Source organism: Marmota marmota, unplaced genomic scaffold (assembly GCF_001458135.2).
Source record: "Marmota marmota marmota unplaced genomic scaffold, marMar, whole genome shotgun sequence".
Classification (NCBI taxonomy): Eukaryota; Metazoa; Chordata; class Mammalia; order Rodentia; family Sciuridae; genus Marmota; species Marmota marmota.
The window spans coordinates 64043176-64059886 of NW_025999968.1; the positions used below are offsets into that span (position 1 = coordinate 64043176).

Here is a 16711-nt window from a genome sequence, read left to right on the forward strand (position 1 = left end):
TAGCTGGGGCCCGCCCCGCCCCCATTCAGCCACACCCCTTTCCACGTGCCCCACCTCCCGGGCCAGCGCCCCCAGACCACGCCCGCCCCAGTGTCCCTCCTTTATGGGCCACGCCCATCTCCTAGCGCCACTTTCCAATGGCTTGGCCTTTCTTCCCATCCCCAATCCTTCGAGGGCCATGCCCCTCCAACGCCACACCCTCAGGGCCACACCCTTCTCAGTGCTACGCCCTCTGGGCATACCCACCCCAGTGCTCTCGCACCTGGCCAAAGTCTTCTCAATCCTCCCCACATCCCTATAGGGACACACCCACCCCAATGCCTGGCCCTGAAGACTCATCTTTCCCACCACTACATCCTCCAGGGCCATGCCTACCCAGCACCAGGCCCTCCAGAGCCACACCTTTTCAGTACCACGCCCTCCAGGGCCACGCCCTTCCCAGTACCACACCCTCCAAGGCATGCCCACCCAGCACCATACCCTCCAGGGCCACACCCTTCCCAGCACCACACCCTCCAAGGCATGCCCACCCAAAACAAGGCCCTCCAGGGCCACGCCCTTCCCAGCACCACACACTCCTAAGCATGCCCACCCAACACCAGGCCCTCCAGGGCCACGCCCTTCCCAGCACCACACTTTCCAATGCATGCCCACCCAACATCAGGCCCTCCAGGGCCACGCCCTTCCCAGCACCACACCCTCCAAGGCATGCCCACCCAAAACAAGGCCCTCCAGGGCCACGCCCTTCCCAGCACCACACACTCCTAAGCATGCCCACCCAACACCAGGCCCTCCAGGGCCATGCCCTTCCCAGCACCACACCCTCCAAGGCATGCCCACCCAACATCAGGCCCTCCAGGGCCACCCTCTCTGAGGGCATGTCATCCAGTCCACGCCTATTCTGGGCGCTCCGCCCTCCTCCACCTGGCCCAAGTGTTTCTTCTCCTCAACCCTCCTTCCTGGCAGCCGCCGCCTCCCAACTTGGCCCAGGTTTTCCTCTGGAAATGTAAATTAATGAGTGTTTGTAATTACAAATCTCACAAAAATAAGTTAAGTGAAGCTGCCTTTTAAATGAGTCAGTCCTTGGGGCGTGGGCCATGCTGGCAGGTGCAGGGACCCCCGGGAAGCCAGTGGCCTCTGTCAGTTCTAGTCATCAGGGAAGCGCAGGTACTGACAGGTTCCCCAAAGGTAGTCCCTGGCAGCCCTGTGAGAACTCGCGCTCTGGAGTGTCCGGTGTCCTGCTTTAGCTGTCTCTGAGGGGTTGTGATGGATCCTTTTCTGTGCCAGCTTCACCTGGGCATGTTGTACTTTCTCTTTGGAGTACCTTGTTGTGGGCCATGCCGCTAACAGGCTCTTGTGTTTCTTTATTTAAAAGTAGGAGTGCAGGGACTATGAAGTGACGAAGCAGCAGTTATGCGGCTGAGCCTAGGAGAGCTATGGCAACCCCAGGCGACTGCCCCAGGCGTGAATCGGAGGTAACTTCTGTTCTGATTGGTGGGAGTGTGTTTGTGACCAGTGTGCACACTGTTGAGGACCCGACCAGGCTCTGTGTGAGAACCCACCTTGTCCCTTGAAGGTCCAGACAGGAAATGCAGGGCTGGTAAGCCCACAGACCATCTTCTAGGGAGACACTCAGGATGCCCCAAGATCACAGTCACCCAGGTCCCTGGCCGGTGCCCCAGGTGGCTCTGGGCTGCTCATGCAGTGCCAGGCCTAGGCCCTGGCTCCATGCATTGGAGAGGACTCTGGTTGGCCTGGGGTTCATGTAGACTTTATTCAAGTTAGTGGTGAGAAATGTCACCTTAAATGTTAAGGAATGTTGACTATGTTCAAGTAAACAGGTGGATACTCTAATAAACAGTGCTTTAAAAAAATTAAACATTTCCATGTTTGATGTCAATGTAGCATTTTTCTTTTATTCTAATGATCTACCTTTTTCCTCATTGTTCTACTTTCATTGGGCTTCTATATATAGAGATTTCATGTAGAATTGGCATATTTGATTAATCTTATTTCTTTTTAACTAATCATGAAATGTTTTAATTCCATGGACAGCCTATTTTTCTTTTGGGGAATTTTAATATTGGGACGTTTAGAGAATGATACTGCAAACAAGAACACATTTATGTAGAATTGAAAGCTTAATGTTTTGTTACATTAATATTTGCCTCAGAACTCACACACATAAAGTAACAATCCCAGAGTTAAAAGTCCCTTTCCCAGACCAGTCCTTGTCCTCTTCCTCTTTCTCGGAGGTGAATTATGCTTGATGTCGTGGTTTGCACCACTTCTTACCGTATGCCTTGCAGACATTTGAACAGTGCATGATATTTGTGTGTGCTTTATAAAGTTTAAATGAGAGGTGTCCATTCTGTGTCCCTGTTGTTGAGGTAGCACCACTGTGGAGGACTTGTCCCATGGATGGTGTGCAGCTGGCTCAGTCCTGCTGCCTGTGCCTCACCTGAAGCATCGTGTGCACAGGTGTCTGTGGGGTGGAGGGTGTGCACCTGTGGTGTCTGCTGCCCTCCTTACGAGCTTCCAGTTTTCTTCACATCACAGTGATGTGGGGAGTTCCTGGCTCTGCTCCTGTGCTCCCTGCCAGGCAGCTGTGGTTGGTGGGGATCAGTCTAGGCTTTCCAGGGCCCATAGCATCAGCCTCTTTGAAAACAAAGCCAATTAGCTCTTCTTTGTGTCCACTATTCTATCGGTCACTGAAGGAGACGTGTTGAAGGAGGGCGCCACCATGGCTGAAAACGTGTCTGTTTCTCCTATTGGTTGTGCCACTCTGTCCCTGTACTGGATCCCTGTTGTTGGATATGTGGTTTTAGGATAGATTAGGTGGCCTTTGATTTTTCTGATGAAATCTCTTTTCACTGTTGCTGAATACCTGGGCCCCATGATGATTTTCCCTCTGTTGGTGTGGCTGGACGGCGTTCCTGCAAGGGTGGCCTGTGGGGTGTGCGCGTGCCTTTGCAGACCTAACTCCTCAGTGGTCTTAGGTCCTCAGAGTAAAGTGTTTCCCTGGCAAAGAGCTGTTCAGGTCTTTTTTTCCTGTTAGTCAGTTTCCGCCCTTTAACTGCAGCCTTGTCGTCTTTGACATTTAGTGTAATGACTGATGGGATCCAGCCTAACATCTTTCTGTTTGTTTCTTAGTTATCACGTTCCTTCTTGGTACATTTTTGCAGTCCTGCTCCTTGTTGGACCAGTTCCTCCTCTTTCCCTTATTGGCCCGTCACCTGGACGTTTCCTATTGTTTAATGGCTTCCCAGGAATCGGTGACATGGAATCCTGTAACTGTTCTCATCTTTCCCACTTCGCAGGAGAGAATCTCAGAGTCCCATTCCCACCCGCACATTTCTGTCCTGTTGTAGAGACCTGTGTCACTTCTGCCTGTCCTCAGCCCTAGCACAGATGCCTGCTGCCTGGTGCAGCTGAGCCTTTCCTGTAGTGTGAGGAGGGGTCTCTGAATTCCCCAGAGGTGCTTCTTGGAGGCCTTCATTCTGTACTCCTCTGTGCCCGGGGAAGGTCACTCCCTCGTTTCTGTGGTTAGTAGTGTGGGCTTGTTGTGTTGGATCATGTCGGTGTTGGCTTGAATGAGCATGTGCTTTGCTTTCTTTCTTTTCCTTTTTTTTTGGTACCAGGGATCCACAACCCTTTTTTATTTTGAGACAGGGTCTCGCTGAGTTGCTGAGCCTAGCTTTGAACTCATGATCTTCCTGCCTCAACTTCTGAGCCGCTGGTATTACAGGCATGTGCCACCGTGCCTGGCTTGCTTTCTTTTCTTTCTTTCTTTCTTTCTTTTTTTTTTTTTTTAAGAATACTTCTGCTTGAAATGGAATTTTAGGTTTGCATTTTTTCCTGTGGTGCTGTGAAGATGTGACCCCATGGTTATCTGGCTCCCTGGACTCTGAGAGCTGTTCCACTAAGAGTGATGGGCTCTCTCCACTGTCTGCATTTAGGACTCTGAGTTGGTTCTGACTGGGGTTAGCTGAACTTGTTATTTTAGAAAAATCCCTTGTTGTCCCCAGGTGTCTCTGCTGCCTCTTCTCTCCTCGGCATGGACACAGGTCTCGTGCTCTGCTCTTCTTCCTTTTTGTGTTTCAGTGTGGATAGTTCCTACTAACCTGACTCCAAGTTTACTGCAGAGAGACAAAATAACTTGAAAAATAATATATTTGGCAAAACATTTACTCAAGATTGCAGATGAGATTTACATCATTACAAAGAATTCTTCCAGTCTGATAAACAGGACAGTAGCCAGAAAAAATAACGGGCAAAATAAATAAGAGGCCTTTTTCAGAAAAAGCAGATGCGAGTCCCCAACAGGATGCCTGAGGTCCCACTGCCCGCCTGTCTCTGGCAGTGCAGGGTGCGGTGCTGCCACCCCAGGCGTTTAGGAGGAGCACACGCTTTGGGAGCCAGGGAGGAAGCCTATGCCTGGAGCGTGGTCCTTTGAGCCCCCTTCTGCCCTGTCGGAGTACGGGCTGCAGGGTTGGTGACTGTGGTAGTAAGGATACAAAATATGTAGCGGGTGACTGAAAAGTCAAGCAGGATGGTATTCTGTGGAATATTGTGTAGCCATTAAAATGCTAGAATTTTCCACATACACCCAAATATTCTTTATAAGAGAAGTGATGTCAAGAGCCTGTGTGTGAACACAGCACAGGGCTTGGACTGCAGCCTGGAAGGGTGAGGACAGTGTGCACCACTGGGGTGTGCTGGGGAGGTGGTGAGGGAGGAGCAGGGCCGAATGGAGCCCCGCAGAAGGTAGTGGCACCGCAGAGGAACCAGAGGCTGCAAGAGGGCAGTGGGCAGAAGGAGAGTAGGCTGGGCGCCTGGAAGTCATGCTTGACCGTGCTGCCAGGGCCAGTGGAAGGAGCAGGGTCGTTCAGCTGTGTGGGGGCCAGTCCTGCGATCCTGAGGCGCAGGACGCAAGTCCCAGGCTGGCCTGGGCACCCAGGCAAGTCTCAAAGTAAAAGCAGAAAGGGCTGGGGGTGCAGCTCAGTGAGTGTCCCTGGGATCCCCAGGATTGAAAAACCATGTCTTACCCATAAAATTGAGATTTGGGTGGTCAGTATCCGTTGTTGAGAAAGATGTAGGAAAATAGGTAGTTCACACTCACCTGGACTAGACCCACTCCCTGAGCAGTGGCAGGGGAGGCATTTGGTGGTGAATTACAAGTCATGCGTGTACGGTCTTGCCCTGAGTTTCACACTCAGGAGTTGCCCAGAGGAGGTGACCAGCCACATGCAAAATGGTTTGTTCAAGAAAGTTCACCTTGATAATTCACAATAGAAAAAGCTGAAAACAGTCCAAATGTCCTAAAACTAGGAGACTGCTTATGTCAGGAGAGTTCGTAGACAGGAACACTACACAGGTGTGAAAAATGAGAAACATTCAGAATCGGGAAGTGAGAAGCAGGTCGTGGTGCCAGCATCTGGTCTGTGGGTGTGCTGACATGCATTTTCCCAAGCTCAGAGGATAAGTGCACTGTGTTAACCCAGGTCTCTGGTACAAGAATAAGGCTCCTAGGCATTTTAATTTTCTTCTGTGTTTTGCACATTTCCTAAGTGAGCTGAACTCTTGATTCCTTAGAGAGGAGTGTACTCTGGCAGCACTGCTCCCTGGGCCAGGACCTGAGGCTTGAGGCCCCATAGCGTGTCTTCCAGGCACGTTGACTTGGAAGTGGCACAGAGGCAGGGCCCCCCAGGTCTTAGCTGCTGTCTCCCAGCTGGGCCACGGGGCTCTGCTGATGCAGACGGTTTATGTTGGCTTGCCAGCACCTTCTGTGGGCCCCCAGCCCCGTCCTCAGGTCCAGACGCCCCCGGAGCCAACACCCACGGGCACGGTTTCTTCCCGAGTTGGGCATCACTTTCAGGAGCGTTGTTGCCAAGCCAAGGGTCAGCGCCTCCTTTCTCGCTTCTTCCTTGACATACTCTTCAGGATGCACAGCGTCTGTTAGATTAAAGGTGGAGCTATGCTGGCAGCCCTCGTTCTGCCAGTAGACAACCCAAATAATTTGCATAATATCATACTTGTAATGTGAGTCTTTGAAAACATCGCGGTCACCTAGTTGAGAAAGAAGGAGAGGAAGGAGCAGGGCGCACTGTTTGCTTGTGTCTCCTTGCCTGTGCAGGAGGAAGAAGCCCTGGAGTGTGGGCAGGCGCAGCTCCTGCAGGAGGGCCCGCAGCCAGAGGAGTTCGTGGCTATTGCCGACTATGCTGCCACTGATGCCACCCAGGTAGCCTCTTGCAAACCAAGCGCTTGGACCGCGTGTGTAGTGTTCAGTGGCAAAGCTAGGCATAATTCTGTAAAGTCGTACCAGGTGTTCAGAAACCCACGAGGTCGTGAACAACCTCATAAATAGGCCCAGCACTGGAAGGAGGGCTCAGTCAGGACAGGGCGCGGCCCAATGGAAGGAGCCACTGCAGTTCCGCTTGAAACCCTCCACAGACCCACCTGGTTAAATGACAGAAGGGTTGGTCGGGCGGGAGAGTCTGTGTGAATGCAGTTCCTCTTTCCCATCAGGAGTCTCAGAGTGAGCCTCCAGTAGCCAGCTGTCGGGTGACTCTGCTGAAGGGGAAATAACTGGAGAAATAACTGTGCTGAAGCATTTGGAAATGCGGGGTGCTCTACCACTGGGCTGCGACCCCAGCTCTTTTCTCAGTGAGCTGCCTAGGCTGTCCTGGAACCTGCATCCTCCTGCCTCAGCCTCCCCGTTGCTGCGGTCACAGGATGGGCCACCCTTGCTTCCTTTTGAAAAGTACCAGTTAGCGGTGTCCTTCAGCGCCACAGAGGTCTCCTGACCTGCTGTGACCCCTGCAGACCCTCTGCACTTGGGTGTGCTCAGCAGGAAGGTTTGTCCCCAGTCACTGTGGACACTTGTGTTCTCTGCTGGATTTTAACTTGTCCGTTTTGGGTCTTTGCAGCTCAGTTTTTTAAGAGGAGAAAAAATTCTTATCCTGAGACAAACCACGGCCGACTGGTGGTGGGGCCAGCGCGCGGGCTGCTGCGGGTACATCCCTGCAAACCACGTGGGCAGGCAGGTGGCAGAGTACGACCCCGAGGACACGTGGCAGGACGAGGAGTACTTCGGCAGCTATGGGACCTTGGTAGGCGGCTCCCAGCCTGCAGCCGGCCTCTGCCCCTGTGGCGAGGCAGCCAGGCCCAAGCCTCCCCAGCACACTGAGCGATTTCACAGGACGACACACAGCACGGTCTTGTTTTTTGGTTTAAACACTGTGACAAACGTGGAAACCATTCTTAGTGCAGAGGCCCTACAGGAACCGGGCGGCTGCTCCGCGGTGGAACCCCGGTGACGGCTGCTTGGGGTCCCTGCAGATCCCAGGCCGCAGGCGTGGGCCCTGGACACAGGAAGCTTATTGTAGGGCGCTTCAAGGGTCCGTGCTTTTGCGGGTCCCTTTTTCTGCAGTTCCCAGCCCCTCCCCAGCCGAGCTTCGTCACCTCTGTTCTGGCTTTGGCGCCTCCCTGGGAGCCTGCGCTGCGCTTCCCGCCCCTGGCGCCCAGTGGTTCTGCTGACTGCTCAGCTGGGAGCAGTGACAGCTGTTTGGTGCCCCGTCCCCTCCCTGTTGTGTAAGGCTCCCAGAGCGCTATGTCCAAGTGGGGGTGTTGCAATCTCGGATCCTTCCTGTGACTGCCTGTTTCTGGCATTTCTCCTGGGTTTGCCCAGTGTATTTGAAGCTCTGTTTTTAGGTACAAAAAATATTTGAAAAATATTGTGATTTTGGTGAACCCATCCTGGGTTATGCACTGGCCCTTCTCGCTCCTGGGGACGGTTCTGCTCTGCGGTCTGTGCAGCCCCTCAGCTCTCCGGTTGTGCTGGCCCAGCTTTTTCCTGTGCTTTGCTCTAATCCCCTGTCTTTGCAGAATGGGGTCGTTGTAGGCAGCATAATGGGGCTTTGGCCTTCTGTCCACACTACTGAGCCCCTTCACCTGCCCCTTGGCCTTCATTCTGTGGCAGTGTCTTTGTGAACAGTGGTGAGGCCTCCGGTTTGTGCTGGCAGGTCAAGGCGGCTGTCCTCATCTACTACCTGGCTGCTGCTTCTGTTCTGATCTGCAGCCAAGGGTACTGGGTGGGTGCAGCCTACTGGCAGCCGGGCTCTGAGGATGCCCTCAGGACATGACCAGGGCTGGTGGGGTTGTCATCTCCCCCAGAGCTACAGTTTTGGCCTTTCCCAAGCAATGAAGGAGCAAACTTAAACGTGAAGAGGATGTGGGGGCCCTGCTGCCTCCCCTGGCACCCCCTGTGGTGCATCCACTCCTCTCTGGATGGACCTGGCAGGGACTCAGCCTTGGGAGAGGGGCGATGGCCAGCAGCTCCTCTATCCTGGCTGGTCTACACCTTTGCTTGCTGGGCTCCTGGGGAGTGCACTGAGTTGGAAGGATCCTGGAAACTGCCTCTTGGCATATCTTGTCTGACTTTTAAGCCTGCCTGTTGCTCCTATTTTCAGGGGTGGGTTGGGTTGCAGCCCTAACCCTCCTCAGACCAGACCTCGGTGCTGCGCCAGGCCCTCGCACTGAGTCTCAGTGTCTTCTCTAGAAACTTCACTTGGAGATGTTGGCAGACCAGCCGCGGACAACCAAGTACCACAGCGTTATCCTGCAGAACAAGGAGTCCCTGAAGGACAAGGTCATCCTGGACGTTGGCTGTGGCACCGGGATCATCAGCCTCTTCTGTGCACACCACGCTCGGCCCAAGGCAGTGAGCATGCTAGCTGGCCAGGCAGCCAGCGCGGACTTGGCTTTCAGGATGGCCAGGGGTCCATCCTGAGAGGCTGGTGTGGGGAGGACGGTAGCTGTTCAGCTATGAGGTGCTTTGCTGGTCACAGACAGCTTGGAGTGCAGTGGACAAGATGGAAGTGACCAGCCCCTCGTGAGGCCAGAGGTGTTTTCTCGTGTTACTTTAGTTAAATATGCACAGGAGTTGGTTCCGCTGTGTCCGGGCCCCAGCACAGAGCTCCTGTGGAACCAGGCCCCACTTTGCCTGCTTGTATGTGGGAGGGACGGCTCCCGGCAGGAGGGTGGGTGCTAGTTGACAGGGTTGCAGTGCAGTGGCCTCCTGTGCCCCGGATCCCAGGCCAACAGGCGGCACTTGCATCAGACCCTCTACAATCTGACTGTCCCTCAGGCTGCAGGTGCCCATGAACCCACTGTCCTCACTGCCTGTTGGGGACTATGCTTGCTGCGCTGTGGTCCCTGACCCAGCAACTGCAGGTTCTCTCTGCCTGTGGCCTGAGTAGGCATGCTGTGCAGGAGGCGCAGGAGGGGTGGGAGTGATCTGCACCTTCTTCTGCCACCCAGGGCACTGCCCTCTGGTTCTGTCTCTGGGCCACCCAGCATATGGGCACGTGTGCTGATGGTGTCTTTGCCTGCAGGTGTACGCCGTGGAGGCCAGCGAGATGGCACAGCACACAGGCCAGCTGGTCCTGCAGAACGGCTTTGCCGACACCATCACTGTGTTCCAGCAGAAGGTGGAGGATGTGGTGCTGCCCGAGAAGGTGGACGTGCTGGTGTCCGAGTGGATGGGCACCTGCCTGCTGGTAAGGGCCGGACGTGTGTCAGGCTGGGGCCATCACAGGGATTTTGATTTCCCCACGGTGAGGCATCTTGTGTGCACACCAGCTCAGGGTTGTGACTTGTTGACTGATGATAGGAGATTTGGGTTGATCAAGTGTGCCTTGCTCATGGTGGCTCACTGCACTCTTGGCCTGCGGAGGTCCAGTGCCTGACCGAGGTGGTCTCCCTAGTTATAGCCACCCATCTCCTGTCTCCTCTCACTTGAGGCCAGACCTGGCAGCCAGTCAGTGTCTGTGAGACTGCAGGCGCCTGTGGGTGGAAGGGGGCCGTTTCTGGCCACTGGTCAGTGTACGTGCCCACTCCTTTGTTACCATGCTGCCAGCTCAGAGGAGAGGGACAGGCAGGTGGAACAGGCCTGTCATGCCCAACCCTCCTTCTGGTCTTGGCACCAGGGGACACAGGCGTTGTGGTGAGATGTCACTCGGCAGTTTAGTCTGCATCAAAATCCGAAACAGCTGCACCAGGTAAAGGAAGTGACATGTGATGGACATGTCCCCGAGGGCCTTGTGGGTGGTGGATATGTGTGTTGCCTGGGGAGACAAGAGCAAGGACACTGGGCTTTGGCCCTGCAGAGGTCACATTGTGAATGCTGTGGATTTGGAAGGTGATGCACAGCAGAGAGGGGCTGTGCCAACCCAGGCGTGTAGTCACCTTTGCTGAGAATGCTGGTGCTACCCAGAGGAGGTGCCCTATGCGCTGCTGGCTATGGGTGGACAGACGACAGGGACTGGATAGGTGGACACTTGGCCCTGTGCTGCTGAGAGAGGAAGCCCAGTTGCCAGAGTCCTTGGCTCTGAGGCTGGGAGGATATTGGTTCAGGGGGCGGGAGGAGCTGCCACCTGCCACAGACATCAGGGAGGTGACGCCAGGCCTGGCTTGGGTGCTGTGATCTAGAAGGCTTGGTGCAGCCTCCAGGGCTCAAGGAGCCTGGTGTGTTGGGAGCCTGATGTGTGGCTATAGGTGGGGTCCAGTGCAGCGATCAGGGCCTGGGGGTAGCTAGGTCCAGCAGAGTGGTAGGGACCAGAGGTAGATGCATCCAGTGCAGTGGCTGAGGCCTGGGGTTAGCTGGGTCCAGTAGAGTGGTAGGGGTCTGGGGTAGCTAGGTCCAGCAGAGTGGTAGGGGTCTGGGGTAGCTGGGTCCAGCAGAGTGGTAGGGGTCTGGGGTCGCTGGGTCCAGTGCAGCAGCTGGGGCGTGGGGTTAGCTGGGTCCAGCAAAGTTGTAGGGGTCTGGGGTAGCTGGGTCTAGCAGAGTGGTAGGGGTCTGGGGTAGCTGAGTCCAGTGCAGCAGCTGGGGCCTGGGGGTAGCTGGGTCCAGCAGAGCAGTAGGGGCCTAGGTGTAGCTGGGTCCAGTGCAGTGGCTGGGGCCTGGGGGTAGCTGAGTCCAGCAGAGCAGTAGGGGCCTGGGGATAGTTGGGTCCAGGACAGTGGCTGAGGCCTTTGAGTAGCTGGGTCCAGCAGAGCAGTAGGGGCCTAGGGATAGTTGGGTCCAGGGCAGCAGCTGAGGCCTGGGTGTAGCTGGGTCCAGAGCAGTGGCTGAGGCCTGGGGTTAGCTGGGTCCAGCAGAACAGTAGGGACCTGGGGGCAGCTGGGTCCAGTGCAGTGGCTGGGGCCTGGGGTTAGCTGGGTCCAGTGCAGTGGCTGGGGCCTGGGGTTAGCTGGGTCCAGCAGAGCAGTAGGGGCCTGGGGGTAGCTGGGTCCAGCAGAGTGATAGGGGACTAGAAGTAGCTGGGTCCAGTACAGTGGCAGGTTCCCCAGCAGAGTGGTAGGGGCCTGGAGATAGCTGGGTCCATTGTAGTGGTTAGGGTCTAGGGTCTAGGATCTAGGGTCTAGGGTTATAGTCAGAGTCTAGGGTTAGCTGGGTCCAGCACAGCAGTCAGGGCCGGGGGGTAAGTCGAGGTCTGGGGCTTTGTTGGGGTCTAGGGCTAGGTCGGTGTCTGTGGGATCTTGGGGTTATTGGAGGTCTGGGGGTTCTTTTGTGGGGAAGTGGGGGTCCAGAGGTAGTTTGAGGCCTGGGGTTTTCTTGAGGTCTAGGGGTAGGTCAGTTTCTATGGGGCAGTTGATGTCTGGGGCTGGCATGGTGGCTGTGAGGGGCTCTGCCCATGGCTGAGGGATGGTGGGGCAGGGTCCCTTGGGGCAGCTTGTGGCTGCTGGTGGCAGCCTGGGGCCTGGAGGTTTGCTGCTGGTGTGGCCTGCACACAGCCTGTGACCCCCGAGGTGCAGGTGTGCAGGGCACGCTCCGTTTTCCTGCGAGTTTGCAGGACTGGCCCTCGTGGTCTTGGGGCTAAAACTGGAACTCCCAGATGGGCTTCGGCTTTCTGACCCCACCCTGACCTTCGGGCAGTTTGAGTTCATGATCGAGTCCATCCTGTATGCCCGGGATGCCTGGCTGAAGGAGGACGGGGTCATCTGGCCGACCACGGCGGCGCTGCACCTGGTGCCCTGCAGTGCTGACAGGGACTACCACAGCAAGGTGCTCTTCTGGGACAACGCCTACGAGTTCAACCTCAGCGCGCTCAAGTAGGTGTGAGGCCACCGCAGCTGGCCCCACCTGGAGGGAAGGGCCGGGCAGAGGGGGAGGCGGGAGGCTCCCCGGGGTCCTGCCATCCTGGGGGCACAGTGCTTCTTCTCTTGGAGCACTATCCTGTACCCGGGGACCTGTCTGAGGCTCCTCGCCATCTCCTGCCTGCCCTGGCCCTGCCTGCCCTGCTCCCAGTCAGCTCCATGGGACGCTCCCTGCTTCTGAGCAGGTAGGGGGAGAGCCCCACCCTGGACAGGACATGCAAAGGCCAGCTGAAGTCACCACTTGCCTAAGAACTTTCTGTATGGCTTTTAAAGATAAAAAATTAAATGCCTTCAATCTAAGGTCTCCCGTTCAGTGGGAAGTCACGTGGGTGCTGCTGTGTGGGCCTCCACCCCCTCTGGGAGTGTGGTGCAGGCTGGAGCAGCTGCCCGGGGTGCGGGGCCCTGGCCCGGGTCTGCCTCTGGCTGAGCGTGCTCAGTGGCAGCACAAGTACTGCTCCTGAGATCCGGCTGCGTTGGCTGCTCCAGTTCTGCTGTGGGTCCCCCTGTCAGGAGCAGCTGGCAGCAGGAGTGTCTTTGCAGGGTGGTAGGAGAAAAAATAGGGCCAAGGGTAAAGAACACCCAGCAGCCCGGATCCTCGGGTCACCTGGTGAACGCTGGCATCGGTGTGCTTAGCCTCCTGCACATGGCACTAGAGGGAACCCAGTACTGACTGGCTCAGATAAGGCCGGGCAAGGCCATCAGACCCAGGGCGGGCCCCCCAGGCCAGGCTCCCAAGGCGAGCCCTTGGGTGTGGGGGGGCTGCCCGAGGCTGAGCTGGTGGCAGGTGGTGAGCATGTGGGTGCTGCAGGGGACACTCAGCTCTACTGCAGGTGTTACAAAGCCTAGGTCTCTGGTGACCTGGAGCCTGAACTGACCTTCTCCAGATCTTTAGCAATCAAGGAGTTTTTTTCGAAGCCCAAGTATAATCACATCTTGAAGCCAGAAGATTGTCTGTCTGAACCGTGCACCATATTGCAGCTGGACATGAGAACCGTGCAAGTCTCTGACCTGGAGGTGAGTAACAGGGAACTGCTTCCTCTGGCCTCAGGCATCCGCCCTGTTGCCTTCACAGACCCAGCCAGTGCAGGGGCACGTGCGGCTGATTATCATACAAAGACCTGGGTTTATACACATATGCTGTTGCTTTTTTCCTTTTTTATGGTCTATTTTGATTTTGTTTCCCCCCCCCCCCCCCGGGGACCGAGAATTTAACCCAGGTGCTCAACACTGAGCCACATCCCCAACACTTTTAATTTTTTATTTTGAGACAGGGTCTCCCTAAGTTGCTTAGGCTGGCCTCAAATTTGAGATCCTCCTGCCTTAGCCTCCTAGTCAACATGCCTGGCTCATGTTCTAAAAATTTTCTTTATTGTTAAAGAAACAATAGTGTCTCAAGTTATTTTTAGATTTGTGTTTAGAATTCTTGGCATTTTCAAAATTATGTTCTATTTCATTTATCATGGTACAATATTTGAACTCAATATTCTTCGAAAAGTTTTTAGCTACCATTTGGCTAAACTCCTGACATCTTTTCATGGTGACTGCATGGACTTAGCTGGGCCTGGCTGGTCCACAGTTTACCAGGGCCAGTCAGTGCTGTGCCTAACCTGGGGCAGTATCTGCAGGAGAGACAGGGTAGTGGGACTCAAGCTACTCGAGGCCATCTGCAGTGGCCCCTGGGGTCACCACTGGGGTTAGGGATGGGGTTAGGCCTATGGTTAGGCTCGGAATTAGGACTCAGGTTAAATTTAGGCTTAGGGCTTTGGCCAGGGCTAGGCACATGACTGAAGTTAGGGTTAGAGTTGGACTGAGGGATACTTTCTGGTTTGGGAAGAGTATCAAGGTTATCCTTGGGGTTTTGGCTGTGGCTAGGCCTGTGTTAGGTTGGGGTTGGTGGTTGGTGACCCCCGTGCTGGGAAACCTACCACCCACCTGCTATCCTTTGTTTGGGTGCAGACCATGCGTGGTGAGTTGCGCTTTGAAATCCAGAAAGCCGGCACCCTGCACGGCTTCACCGCCTGGTTCAGTGTGCACTTCCAGAGCCTGCAGGAGGGCCAGCCCCAGCAGGTGCTCAGCACAGGCCCGCTGCACCCGTGAGTGCCCTGGGCCCCTGGTGGGGAAGGGATGGGGCAGAGAGAGTCAGCGGCTGGTGTGTCTGGTCTGTGGAGTTGGACAGGTCACGGGGAGTGGGACGTACAATGGGTGGGCATAGGCAGTTCCCTGTGCCTGGGCGATGGCCTTGTTGGGTGGGCAGTTGATGCCCTTCCTTCAGCCTCCTTCCTGCCTCCTCACTCTAGGAGCAGACTCAGGCTCCCCAGGAGAGTCCTGCAGAGCTGGGCGGGCTGCCCTGCCTCCCTCTGCCATGGCTTTGTGTTGGGTGCAGACCCTCCTAGAGCTCTTGTGGTCGGCTACTCCCTTGAGTCCTGTCCCCGAGGGCACTGTCATTGTTGGTTGCCAGAGAATGGACATAGGTACCATGTGGCCAAGGCAGGGAAGAGAGGAGGAACGGTGGCCCAGTCCAGGCTCAGGCACAAAGGGCTGCAGATGCTTCCTGTGCCCCTGGAGAAGTCCCTCCCGCAGTCTTGCTCACGCTCATTGCACCTCTTGGAAATGACCACTGTGACCTGGTGGGTCAGTGTGTAGACTGGGCATCAGGAGCCTGGGGCTGTGTGCTAACAGGCTGTCCTCTGGGCAGTCCCAGAGTCTGTAGCTCCCCACCCCATGGGCTGCCCAGTGACCTGCACGGCCTCCAGAACACACTCCCCAGCTGCCTCTGTTGGGGTTTGATCCCGTGCACCCTGCCTGATCTCTGGTCTCGGCACTGGGCAGTCTCCTCCTACACTGCCCTGGCCCATGAAGCTGGGTCACTGCAGGCCACGCCAGGGCCAGCTCTCGGCTTGTGACTCATGCCCTGTCTTACAGCACCACACACTGGAAGCAGACCTTGTTCATGATGGACGACCCAGTCCCAGTCCACTCGGGAGACATGGTCACTGGGTCCATTGTACTGCAAAGAAATCCGGTGTGGAGGAGGCACATGTCCGTCACTCTAAGCTGGGCCGTGGCTTCCAGAGAAGACCCCACATCTCAGAGAGTAAGAGCCTGGTGCGAGGAGGCGTCCTGTGGCGGGGTCGGCAGTCCGCGTGGCCTGCCTAGTCCTGCGCCTCTCCCTGAGCCTGAGGAAGCGGGTGCTCTCACTGGCGTCTTCTCCTGTGGGGCAGCAAGTGGAAGGTTCAGGGGCGCGGTCATCTCCCAGGCGAGGCAGCCAGGGCAGGGGTGCCAGCCTGCCCAACCCAGAGGAGCCTGGCAGGTGGCTCCGGGAGCTGTCCTGCTGCTCAGCACCCTGGTTTCTGGTGTGCCACGGTGCGGGTGCCCGGAGGTGCAGGTGCTGTCAGAGCTGCCATTCTGTGACCGGGTACAGAGGCTGCAGGAAGGCGGAGCTCTTTGGGCTTAGGGTTAATGTGGGAGAGAAAGACGATCTCGTGGTTTTTCTTGACTTTTCTGTACCTGTTTGGTACGTTTTGGTCACTTTGTGTTCAGATGCTCTTCGTTTACAGAAGCAGCCTCTTGGAGCCAGTCACAGAGGTGACGCACGTTGGGTTTTCTTTCTCAGGTTGGGGAGAAGGTCTTTCCCATCTGGAGATGACGGTGGACGATCGGCAGTGGGGCCCCAGGAGGGGCCAGGACGCACCTGCCCCAGTGCCGTGAAGTCCCCGCACATGCCTCTGCTAGACCCCTCCTGGCACTGCAGGTGACGCCAGGGCCCTTCACTGCAATCGCATGGGCTTGTCCCATAGCTACCCTCCCAGTACCCCCTAGAGTAGGTGTGTCTCCAGGTGTTTGCCCCGTGGTGCCCAGTGCCGCCCTGGGTGGCAGCTGTGCTCCCAGCTAGGTGTAGTTCCAGACTCCTCGGTCGCACGCATGCCAGCCCATGTACCCTGTGACCGTGACATTCACCGTGGGTGTCGGGGTACCTGCAGTCCCCACTGAGTCACTGCACTTGCAGATGGGGTGTGGCCCTCAGTGGGCCTGGGGATGGACACTGCATGGGACCCAGTGTGTAGGTGTCTTCCAGTGAGTTCTGTGTGGACATGGTACCTGCTCAATAAATATTTTTTAATGAACAATGTTGTGTGTCCTGTTTCCATGTGGATGGCACTGTCACCAGCCTGGATGCAGGGCCCCCAGATAGGGAGGGCCCACTGTTCACCCTGATCCTCTGTGCTTTGCTTTGTGACCTTTACTCAGTACAAGGAAACTCCCCTGGCAGTAGCTGCATGTCTGTAATGTGGTTTTGTATTGTTTTGATGTTTGGTAAAATTTTATTATTTGCTGAAAGTTCAGCATGTCCTGTGCAGAGATGCATCTTGGAGAGTGCACCGGTGTAACCAGGAGTCAGCACGGCAGTGGCCAGGGCCCGGCCCCTTCTTGGCTCAGAGTGGACACGGTGGGGTCTCACACTGCCCTGGCGTTGTCTCCCCCAGGTCTGCATGTCCAGGTCTGAGGCCTGTCTGGGAGTCCTAGGCTCTATGACCCTCCTCCTGCGAGATTC

The 16711-nt window shown here is 56.0% G+C and overlaps 1 protein-coding gene across 5 annotated transcripts in view; it reads left to right on the forward strand.

The window, feature by feature from the left end:
• Positions 1-16286, forward strand: part of Prmt2 (protein arginine methyltransferase 2) — a 29131-nt gene extending 12845 nt beyond the window's left edge. For 2 of the 5 annotated variants that reach the window (XM_015478892.2, XM_048803837.1), the window contains 10 exons: positions 1379-1475; positions 6137-6241; positions 6930-7112; positions 8561-8722; positions 9396-9560; positions 11939-12114; positions 13044-13173; positions 14116-14252; positions 15082-15253; positions 15773-16286. In XM_015478892.2, the coding sequence (XP_015334378.1) occupies positions 1437-1475; positions 6137-6241; positions 6930-7112; positions 8561-8722; positions 9396-9560; positions 11939-12114; positions 13044-13173; positions 14116-14252; positions 15082-15253; positions 15773-15805 (1302 nt within the window). In that variant the 5' untranslated portion in view covers positions 1379-1436 and the 3' untranslated portion in view covers positions 15806-16286. Of the gene's footprint in view, positions 1-1375; positions 1476-6136; positions 6242-6929; positions 7113-8560; positions 8723-9395; positions 9561-11938; positions 12115-13043; positions 13174-14115; positions 14253-15081; positions 15254-15772 lie in introns of all 5 variants that reach the window. The other 3 variants (XM_015478891.2, XM_048803838.1, XM_048803839.1) reach the window with 3 other exon arrangements.
• The last annotated feature ends 425 nt before the right edge of the window (positions 16287-16711 follow it).